This window comes from Colias philodice, chromosome 9 (assembly GCF_061535455.1).
Source record: "Colias philodice isolate Cphi_HAF_F1 chromosome 9, ilColPhil1 Martin Lab GWU primary, whole genome shotgun sequence".
In the NCBI taxonomy this organism is placed as follows: Eukaryota; Metazoa; Arthropoda; class Insecta; order Lepidoptera; family Pieridae; genus Colias; species Colias philodice.
This window is the reverse complement of record NC_143094.1, coordinates 6,679,689-6,691,085: the sequence shown is the minus strand read 5'-3', so window position 1 is coordinate 6,691,085 and position 11,397 is coordinate 6,679,689. Positions and strand designations below refer to the sequence as shown.

Genomic DNA, 11,397 nt, shown 5'->3' with positions numbered 1-11,397 from the left:
GCGACATATAAAACATTTACTTCACTTTCAGTTTAAATTCTTTGCTGAAATAAAGAAATAATCGATAGTTATGTCATATGTCATCATATGTCATCGTGACCGCCTCCTTGGTACAGTGGTTGACGCGTGAGCGTAGCACCGAGGGGTCCTGGGTTCGATTCCCGGTGGAGACGTAGAAAAAAAAAATGTCTCGGTCTGGTAGGACACAGAAGGCTGATCACCTACTTGTCCCTAAAGAAAATCGATCAGTGAAACAGATGTATAATGCATCTGCCCCTTACCCCACTAGGGGACATGGGACTTCACTTTTTTTTATGTCATCGTCGTGTCTACTGAAGAAATTCGGTTATGTATATTAATTTAATCGATATTTTGTGTAGAAATAAGCTAAAGGCGAACCCCAAAAACAAAATTGTCATTCGTCCAATATATTACCGATGTTAGCTTAGGTTTTTTTTTTATTTATTGAAATAGCTGCAGCAGAAATACAAAAAAAATTGGGTACGGAACCATAATATAAACTATTAAACAAAACACAAAGCTACCATTGACCTTTTCTATAAGTATTCTTACTTATCTAAAATAGCGACTAGGAAGTACAAAGTCTTTCCCATTATCCAAATCATCATATAGAACGTAGTCAGTTTAAAATAAAATAAGAAAGAAAATCAAAGATCAATGTTGCTCGAAAAGTTTTATTTTTTCAATAATTAATTTAAATAAATACTGTAATCCAACGGACTAGTTCTGTTCAAAATAGGGTAGTCTATAAATTTGATCGTGTTGTTCAGCGGCGCTTCTTGCATCTCTATAATTTCGATTATATTCTGTTCGGGTGCAGGTTTAAGCCAAACTGCTGGGACGTACAATGTAATCTGAGGTCCAACCTGAGGCCAGTACCTTCCAAGGTGGTGCTTATTTACGTAGATATATCCCTGTTAAATAAAAGATAATGTAGGTCCAATTTTAAATTAGAAAAAAAATAAGTATTTTTTATTTTATGCGTTCTTGGGTAGCAATATCTATCTATCTATCTATCTATCTATCTATCTATCTATCTATCTATCTATCTATCTATCTATCTACATAAAATAATATCGAGAAAAAAGATAGTACAGGAAATTTTTATTAAAAGAGACCTTAATTATTTTTAAAAGAAGATTAGAATAATGTGAAATTATAAAACAATGTTTTATTAACCTTTCCCCAACCAGTGGTATCAATAAATGAGTCCAAGGGTATCTGTCCAGCTGGTAACACAAACGAACCGGTAAATAGTATGGGACTATCTAATTTGCTTTTTCTATTAATTATTTCTTGATTAGACCGAGGAACAATTTCTTGAAATACGCTTTTGTCCAAGGAATAGCCCGTTATCGACCAAGTACCATCAAGTGTTTTATTGTTCAAAAGGACCGTGCTTAAAATTCCCTGGAAAAATAGAAGGAATAAGAATTAACTTAATAAATGAATACCTAGATTATATAAAAATATATTTTTAGTATAGTATGAAAAAGAACGTACCTTGAAATCGTGTAATCTGTTGCCATAATTTATTCGTCCCTGATTCTCCACAAGCAACGATAGTACTGAGCCTGGCGTCGACTTAATACTTAGCGAATATATTTTATGCATTCTATTTATAACTCCTTGGAGAGTCTGTAATGAAAATGGAATCCTTAATTTGAAGTGTGCAAGATGCAACATCTTACGTATATAGTAATCTATTACCAGTTACCATACTAACATTATTAACGTAAACAAAAATCCAATCTCGTGGCTTTTGAATTTCTAATATTCCATTTTCTTCGTTTATAGTTGTTTCATATAATATCATTCCTGAAAATTGCCGCAGTTCTTCAAAAGTGGGCAATTTTGAGCCCGTAACGTCTGCGTATTTTTTGCCTAAATATTTACGACCTTTGTCCGACAAAAGGCTTACAAATGGTTCTACTGTGACTTCTCCGTAAGCTCCTTTATTTGTCGCTATTGGAAGTGTTATGTTATTTACTTCAGGATTGAACTGCAAAAAAAGAAATTATTTTAAAATGAGATGCAGATGTATCATGTAAAATAACCTAACCCAAATAATTTATCACGTTTTCGTAACTATTTTCTTTTGTCACATAAATTAAATTAAAACAAGGAATGAGTAGGTGCTCTTATTTCTTTTCCTAAACCAAAAAAAATATGGATAAGATGTCCTTATTCTGGCCAGCAGACCTGGAGAAAATGTTCATATCTAATGATTTCGGTAAGAAGAGCACTTACCTCAGCAATTGTGTTTCTTATAGCATAATACTTATGAGTAGGGTCACCCGCTTCAGTTAAAGGTGCATCATAGTCGTATGATGTTATGTCAGGCTGATAAAATGAACCATAGTTCGCACCTGTAGTGTAATAAATATTTATATTATAACACATAATCTTATATAATCTGACCAAGGCATGTTCTTGGTAAATAACAACTATGTCGGTATTGTGTCTATAAATAAATCGATAACTATCATTATAACTGAAAATAATACGGGCACTATAATAGTATAAGTTATTAGATAGACCGTGTTTATAATTTACAATAATATATGTATAGGTAGTCTATTTTAATATATTCTTATCAAGACAATATTAAGCATTAATAAATAAACAGGAGCATTTGTCATAATGCTGATAAATGATTTTTTTTATATGCGGCATATGGCCGGAAAAAGTCGACGACACAACAAGTCCTATTTCTATTTTTAAATATTGAACCTTGACCTCACCTATAACCAATCTCTCTTTATTCGTCTAATTAGTTTATTATTCATAAGGCCGTCATCAGACATTATTAAAAACATCCCTATCTATTTATTACTTCGCCCATGACATTTGTACATTGTACAATTGTTAATAGTCACAGTACACGTGGATTACCTAATGTAAATATAACAAATTGAATAAGCATGTTGCATTTTGTATTACAAAAAAAAAAAAATTATCACACCTGACATAAATCCAAAATTAGTGCCACCGAAAAACATATAGAAGTTAAAATTAATACTGTTGCGAAGCATATCACGGAGAGTAACGATCACGGCATCCGTGGGGACCTGCTGAATCTTCTCCGTCCAGTGAGTGAGCCAGCCTGGGTAGTACTCCGAATTCATGAGAGGACCAACCGGCATAAAGTTACGGAGATCACTGAACGTTTTCATAACGCTTTTTGATGCTGTAAATGAAATAAGGGGTAAATAAACAAGGGCTTTAATTTCAATTGTCCGAACAACGTATGAGGAGAAGTATCCATAACTTTATTATCTATAACTTTCAACAAATAAAGATTTTATTGGAAGAAAATACTTTGCTTTTCTACTTCAATTATTACGCTCTCGACTTTATTATTTTGGTATGTTGCCGCTCAGTATGTTAAAATAAATATATGTCAACTAAAAATTTAACATTTGTCTGTTCTTGAGTTTATTGCACCTCCAATTCATTATTTACTAATAATGGGTAAATGTAGGTGAAAATGATGTAGGTTAAAATAGACGAACTCTTAGCATAGCATCCTCATATTATATTTCTTGCATATATTCTAGAATATATGCAAGAAATATAATATGAGGAAGGTACTCACTTGGTCCAAAATCGATAGTTGTAAGAACTCCAGGTACGGATCCATCGAAGAAGTATGACCTGTATGAACCATCGGTTGTGTAGAGGAGAGCATCGGTACCAACGTGCTCAGAGATTATGTCACGCATTTGTTCCATATATTTCTTATCTGCACCATAACTGCCGTATTCATTTTCTACCTGTTAAACAAACACTGAATGAATTAAGAGTAAACTAAAAGTTTATAGGATAGCCACTCGATATGACTATTTTCAGGTATAGTTTCAATTAACTAATAACTTAACAAGACAGTAAATACATAGATGACAGCAAGTAGAAAGGTGAATTATTAGTAGAGTTTACATACGTTAATTATTTTTATATTTTTGTTTTATGGGATTTCCTCCACATCAACTCTTAACACAAGCCAACTAAACTAAAAACATTATCATAAAATATATAAATTATTACTCGCCTTTGAAGATAGTAAAGGCAAGATATTATCATAGTAATAAGAAGTAGGTATATGTGAATTTTTTTTTAAATATACTTTGCTATGACATTATTATTAAAGAAATTGCTTCAAGTGAGAGTATAACAGACAGTTTAAGGGTTATTAATGTTAATAAAAAAAATTGTATGACCCCTTTGAATCCATGTAGATTGAATGGTCATAGGTCGAATTATGTAGATTCAATTCATTTATTCTTAAATCAAATGAATAAATATAAATACGATTCTAAATACACAGCACATTTTCAGTTATATCTGTTCTTAATTACGAATTATTTATTTTATTATTTTTCTGCTATAGGTTCCAATTTATAATAAAAACGTAAAAAAAATCATAAAATGACTACTGCCTGTCTGCCTTCGATACAAAATATAATAAATTAAATAATTTTTCAACTTGAGATAGGAACATTAATCAAAACCGTCTAACGTTTGTCAGTTTTATTAAAAAAAACTGCAAAGCAAAAATATCTAAAAGATAGTCTTTTAATTTTTTCCGTTGATGATGAATGATATACGAATATTCGAGGCACGATTTTGATAAATTGGTGTAGAATTTAGATTGCAATTTGGTAATATTTATTGAAAATTGACACACTCTCACGTTTTGAATATGAACGTACGTACCAGAAACGAAACCACATTAAAGTCTGATTAATTAGTATACTTTTTTATTTTTTAGAATAAAAAAACATTAAACCATTATTTTTTATCAAATACCTGAACTAATATAATGGGACCTCCATTCCCAAATAGTAGTGGCTTCATTAAAGCAAAAAGTTTTGAAAACCATCGCCTAGTTTCGTCTACGAAATCTGAAATATTCAATAGATAACATTAGAATAAATAGGTTGGAGACGAAAACCACAATGCTATTGAAATGTGGTAGATATTTGTTACTCGTTATCAGATTTAATTTGTTTTCTGTAGGTATACCAGAACATAACAAAATACTTTTAATTAATGTGATAATATAAATGAGTCTATAATATACATAGTTAATTGATATGTAACGTAAATATATATATTTTATACAATATTAATTTCTTGATTTATTTATTTGTTAAAAGAAAAAATTACCTTTATTTGTTGTGCGTAACTTTATATTTGGATACTTCCCCAACAGCCAGTATGGAAAGCCACCCTTTGATAAAATAAACATAAAAAATACTCATTAGATATGCTTACTGTATAAAAAATGTGACAAAAATAAAAATAAAAAATATATTTTTTTGACAAGTGTTATTTTGTAATTCATACCAAATCCCTTTCAGCACAGATATAAGGCCCTGGACGTAGAAGTACGTACAAACCTTCTTCTTCAGCTATGTTTATAAATTTTACAAGATCGTTATCATCAGCGAATGATTCCACTCCCTCCTCGGGCTCATGGCTACTCCACTCCACGTATCTAAATATGTCAATACTAAATTATTTACTACTTACCTACCTATTGCTAAAATTTTGGCTTTCTCACTTGATAGATATTCCTAATTTAATATGAGGGTCGAAATATAATAGGTAAAATAATTAGTAATTAACTAAAATATATATGTATATAATTATAATTAATTCCATGTTAAACAAGACAGGCATTGCAGAGATATGCTTATTATATTATACTCTCACTTTTAAATGTATTTAAAGAAATTACATACAAAAAAAGTTAATCATAGTCTATCTAATTTAAAATTTGCGTTGATTTACATAAATACATATTTCATCTAACGTAAGTAAGAGGAAAACGTCTTTGTTTTTAGCCTACAGTTTGTATACTACAAAAGTGGGCAATATTATGAATTATGATCAGATTTTGATAAAGGTAAAGGAAACTTACGTAGAGACAGAGTTTAATCCAGCTGCCTTTATCTTTCTTAACCTATCCCTCCAATATTGATGCGGAAGTCGGAAGTAATGAAGCGAACCGGACATTATCCGGAAAGGAGATCCATCGAGAATAAATTCATTGCCCACGATGCTTATGTTGCGTTTTGGCTGAAAAAACTATTTCATTATCGTAGTTATAAAGCGATGAAAGTTATTCCAAGCTTACAATATATTTCGTGAAACATAATATTTTGTGAGAGATAATATAATACATATTTTAAAGGCAATCTCTCAGAAATATTAAAATTTATAGTTGTCAAGCAGTCCTAAATTGAAATTCAAGAATGTCGACCCAATTAAATCTAGCTACGTATTGTTTAACTGAGTATTAAAACAACACACTAACTTCACAAGTATATAAATATTAAATAGGTTTAAGGCTTATAACCTGATACATATTATTCTATTCTCATTTATTTTTTTAAAATCTTGCACGGAGTATTGTATAAAATTTTAAGGATAGTTTGATGTAGACGTTTATCGACAGTTGTGGATCATTCCACACTGTTCCACACAGACATCTTGATAGACTTTTTGTGTTCCCTCTACAAAAAACAGTTAAACACGAACACAGCTTCTCAGTTTTTTTTGCACGCCTCAAAAACGAAGTGTTGAGGTTGTGCTCTACACTCGACAAATCGAAAAAGGCAGTTTCTATCTCTTCTTTAGCTTCATAACTGCCAATTCCGCTAATCAGTCAAATGGAAATAATAAAATTTATTCGTATCATATTTTTTCTTGTATTCATACCACAATTATTAAAAATATGATCCTATTCTGCGCATCTGGTCAGAGGCGTATTAATTTACAACTGTTTGTCCGTAAATACTCTAATTTATTTGGCCATGAGACCAATTTTGAATGAAGGATATTTAAAAAATTCCCTAGTTGGTTCTTAAATATTCATCTATCTAACGATCATATTATAACATAGTATAAAAAAATCAAATATGGTATCAAATTCTCCTTAATCTTAAATCTACTCGTCTAACGTCTGCTATTTGGTCAACGTTTAATCAGAATTACTATCTAAATATTTTTCCATAATGAAAGTACGGTCTAACAGATTTTACTCATTGCAGGAAAAACCCATAACTTCAATATATATCGTATTTCTTATGAAATAAATAAACAGCTCTTATTTATACATATTACAAACAGACTCTTTTTTGTATAAGTATATGAAATTATTATTATTGTAAGCTTTATATTTTTTTAGGACCGGTTCTAAACGACATAGTGGATCTTCTTTGCTTGCACACAAAAAGCAATTGAGGACCGGTTTGGCAGTACTCTTTATAATAATATTATACTCGTTCTACCAGTAAAATCTCATACACTTGGGAAAATAGATTCGAGAATTTTAAAATTAGATACTTCACTACATAGTATAAGGCTAGATAGAAGCTAATAAATAGAAGCAAGTTAAGGGATTAAAATATCTCAATTATGAGTTTGTTCAACAATCAAACGTTCTGAAATTATTGGATACTAGCGGTCCGCCCCGGCTTCGCCCGTGGTACATATTTCGCAATAAAAGGTAGCCTATGTTCTTTCTCAGGGTCTAAAGATTGTCTGTGCCAAATTTCATCAAAATCGGTTAAGAGGTTTATGCGTGAAAACAATACATACATACATAATTACATAATTACAAACTTTTCCTCTTTATAATATTAGTATAGATATGTATTTCATTCGATTGACACGTTGAATGATTTATTTATTTTCAAATTCAGTAACATTTTCAGTACGATAGGTGGATGGATATGTGCAAAGATGACTGTTACTTATGAAAAAATAGATGTAGGTACAACGTAGGTGTATACTGGTGTACAATTGTACATACTTAATTCCTTCCAGTACCGATTGATAAAGAAAATACTCCTTTCTATTTTGACTACCGAACAGTACGACTACAAAATATTAAAAAATAATTACCTTTTAATGGTTCTCTAATATCCTGCGACATATGCTAATTATCATTCTCTACTTATTATGAAGGCTAAATTCATTAAACAACTTTCAGTGTTAATTGCTTATTTTAAGTTTAGTGTGGCGGCCAGTGGCAGTGTCAAAAGGTCGTTGAAAAGACGTTCATAAGATAGATATGACGGGTTAGCACCTGTTTGCATAATTGCAATTGCTTGCATACAACAGAATACTGCGACAATAGCATAATTACATTTCACGTAATCTTATATATAAAAATGAATCGCAAAATGTGTTGGTAAGCGCATAACTCGAGAACGGCTGAACCGATTTCGATAATTCTTTTTTTATTATATTCCTTGAAGTACGAGGATGGTTCTTATGTAGAGAAAACGTAAATATTATGTACCACGGGCGAAGCCGGGGCGGACCGCTAGTTATCTATAAATACAAAATGTATGTAGCGCATATTTTATGTTAGTAGTTTTTTATCGTATGACTACGATGAGACACAACTATTCAAGTGAGTTGCTGAAAAATTAATAGGTTTTTAAATTTATAAAAATCATTAGGAAAGTTTCAAGCCATTATTTAAATGGATTAGAAAGCTATCGTTATTCACTAATAATCTTCAAGAATAACTGTGTGTCTTCTGCAATTTAAAAAAAATGGCTTTCACTTTATATGGATTTAATGAGCGAGTGAACAAGTTATTTTCTTATAGTATTTTATGTACCTAGTTGCGGTTAAGTGATTTGTAGTTAAATGTAGATAAATTTGAAGAAATTTTGCTCTCATTGAAAATAAATTTACATAATATATCACAATGTGTATTTTAGTTACAGGTAGCCGTAGATGCAGCATATATTTTAGAGGGCTTTGCGATCTGCCTAAATAACTTCGATCATAGGTATTCCGGGCTCCAATTCTAAGCTCATAAACGGACAAGTAAAGTTGCTACAGGTAACTAAAGATCGGAAGGGATCGTAACATTTGAAATTGTTTTTTTAATCCGCTGAATTTATATTTCATTTGTTTGCAGTCTTTATAATAAGGTATTTATATTTTTACAGTGAAACGTATTGGGATCGCGTAGCTTATGTCCACATCTATTTAAAAAAAAGATCCTTAATGAGTCATATCTTACTTTTAATTCCTTCTCTGCTAAGTCGTTTCCTTGATTCAATTCCTTTAATTGGATAACAACTGGAACAGGGCTGGATGCGCTATCATCGCAGTAAACAATGGTAGAAACTGCAGCGCATAGGAACGCTGCTATTATCATGCATTTGTCCATTGTTTCATTCGTTTTTGTATCTGCAATAAAATATTTCGCAAAGTACAATAATTACTGGTAATTTCATAATCCTTGCATTATCGTAACTGCTATATTGTATTAACATGCGGTCGTTACAATAAATCGAATTACCACACTGATTAAAACTGTATTATGTATAGTAAAATATATCAGATATATATAGGTACCTAGTTAGTTCTATAATTAACAGAAAATGAAAAATAATGCACAGTGTACGAGTACGAGTAGGTATCAGACCAAAAAAAGAAAAGCTCGCAGGTTCCTTTGAATCTAATATAGTATTATGTGTGCTTTGAATTTTCCACGTTATTTAGGTCGTTTATGATGTAAAAAATACTAAAAATTATAACTAAACAGCAGATAGGATACACTTTTTTTTACATCCAGCGCCAATTTTTAGGTCGATCAGTTATTAAATGAAAGTTAAATATAAAAGTATATTTGTAAAAGCGAAATTAAACTTAATTATTACAAACAAAAATTTAAAGAAGAAAAAAAAATATATTTTAATGTAACAATGCTCCTAAGATTCATTTTAATAAATTCATTTTAATTTTAGTTCGTTTGAGAAATAAGATGCAGCTCATGTTCTAAAGACTAAAACGCGCATCGTATTACATCTGATATTATTATCGTCTACACCGCGAAACTATTATGCAGCTCGTGCATTGTTGATAGGTAGGTCCTTTTTATGCAATTGAAGAATGCAGTGTCTAAAATAGAAAATTGCATTGACTAAAAAAGTAACTCCAAAGTAAACTAAGCCGTGATCTGGAATTGAATACCAGCATTTATGGAGTTTACTTCTAGAGAGGGTATTACGAATACACAATGCATCTATGTGCTGTACGTTACCGGTCTTGCGGCAATGACCCCTTCGCTAGACACTGGAGCGGCAGTGAACTCTCTTGGCCCCAACTTGACAATCACATTAGTGCAAAGTAGGTGGGTTATTAGAGCGGACTAACGCCAGCAAGACACACGACCGTTCGCCTCGCTGTTCCCCTAGAAACTCGATGATTTTGGCCCTGCGGTTTACCGCTTATCATTATTTAACACCCATATTGCGTATAGACAGGGATCGTTATCATCAGGCAAACAAGATTAATATGATTATTGATTTAACGATTTACAAAATTAAAAAAAAATGCTAAACAAATCTAATGTCTTTATTTGCAATGATGTCCATGTAAAATATCTCGTGAGCCGTGAGCTTAGCACAACAAATTAGGTAGGTATATACCTCAGTTAATAACTATGAGGTATTATAATTATTGAGATAATGTCGTAGATAAATTAAACAGGATGCGTTTTGGATAATATTGATCCAATTAATATAAATAATAATATGTAGCTTTTCAGAAATTTACATTTACAGTTAATATTTTATTTAACACTTAGTTACATAAAATAATTTGTAATTAATTCATAAAAATCAAGATATTGTGAAAAATTGTGCTTTCAGACGTTGCTCAGGTAGGATTGTAGGTATAGGATTTTCAAATGCACATTCTTATAGTAGTAGGTATAGGATTTTCAAATGCACATTTATTTAAACTAATTTAAAATTACAATACAATCGTTATTTGCTAATAACTGGTTCTGATATTTATGTAATACGGTTTAATAGATTGCTATAAATTATACTATGATCATATTTCAAACATGTGTTTTATTTTGATAAGCTTGTAATAGGTTGGTATTACAAACAATATTATATAAATTAAATATGTACAACAATTTCAATATTTTTCTTTCAAAAAAATGACAAATAACAAAGTTCGTAACATGGGCTTAGCTTTCGCTATAGCTTTCTTGTTATTATAACTTCAATTTTAACTCATGATGTTCTTCACTTTTTAAAATATGACCGACAGGTGTACTCCACTATGGTTCATGGCAGTATGTACTAGTGGAAGCTCATTGCCTGGTTTAAAAATCTAAAATCTTGCGTTGCGCTTGAATTATTTATCTACTTTCTAATGGTTTGCTCGATAAATTCAGTAATGTTTCTCTTTAAAGTTTCACATTTAATATTTTATTATATTATCATCTATCATAACAATTATTATTATTTACTGTCTCTTCAGTTTTTTTTAAAGTGGCGTTATAAATAGAGACTGTAAAATACTACGTATGTACGTTATTAAACG

At 30.9% G+C, this 11,397-nt stretch overlaps 1 protein-coding gene across 3 annotated transcripts; it reads right to left on the bottom strand.

The window, feature by feature from the left end:
- Nucleotides 1-681: 681 nt before the first annotated feature.
- On the bottom strand, nucleotides 682-10,266 carry LOC149485869 (beta-galactosidase-like). Of its 3 annotated transcripts, none has more exons than XM_089699213.1 (13): nucleotides 10,100-10,266; nucleotides 9,074-9,243; nucleotides 5,948-6,114; nucleotides 5,371-5,521; nucleotides 5,191-5,254; nucleotides 4,831-4,925; nucleotides 3,620-3,797; nucleotides 2,987-3,211; nucleotides 2,272-2,390; nucleotides 1,748-2,023; nucleotides 1,525-1,659; nucleotides 1,201-1,431; nucleotides 682-935 (listed from the first exon to the last, which is right to left on the bottom strand). In XM_089699213.1, the coding sequence occupies exons 2-13, from the start codon at nucleotides 9,221-9,223 to the stop codon at nucleotides 711-713; spliced, it is 2,016 nt and encodes a 671-aa protein (XP_089555339.1). In that variant the 5' UTR covers nucleotides 9,224-9,243; nucleotides 10,100-10,266; the 3' UTR covers nucleotides 682-710. The 3 variants fall into 3 exon arrangements, with proteins under 3 accessions (XP_089555339.1, XP_089555340.1, XP_089555341.1); XM_089699214.1 differs by having other exon boundaries at nucleotides 5,948-6,105; XM_089699215.1 differs by lacking the exons at nucleotides 9,074-9,243; nucleotides 10,100-10,266 and adding an exon at nucleotides 6,386-6,522 and having other exon boundaries at nucleotides 5,948-6,105.
- Between the last annotated feature and the right edge of the window lie 1,131 nt (nucleotides 10,267-11,397).

Bases quoted from the DNA above. Each gene is read 5' to 3' on its own strand.
- LOC149485869 (XM_089699213.1), bottom strand. From the start codon at position 9,223: ATGGACAAATGCATGATAATAGCAGCGTTCCTATGCGCTGCAGTTTCT. The intron at 3,798-4,830 runs GTATTTGATAAA...TTTGTTTAACAG, and splicing joins GTCCCATTATATTAGTTCAG to GTAGAAAATGAATACGGCAG. The intron at 2,024-2,271 runs GTAAGTGCTCTT...CTTTTTTTGCAG, and splicing joins TAAGAAACACAATTGCTGAG to TTCAATCCTGAAGTAAATAA.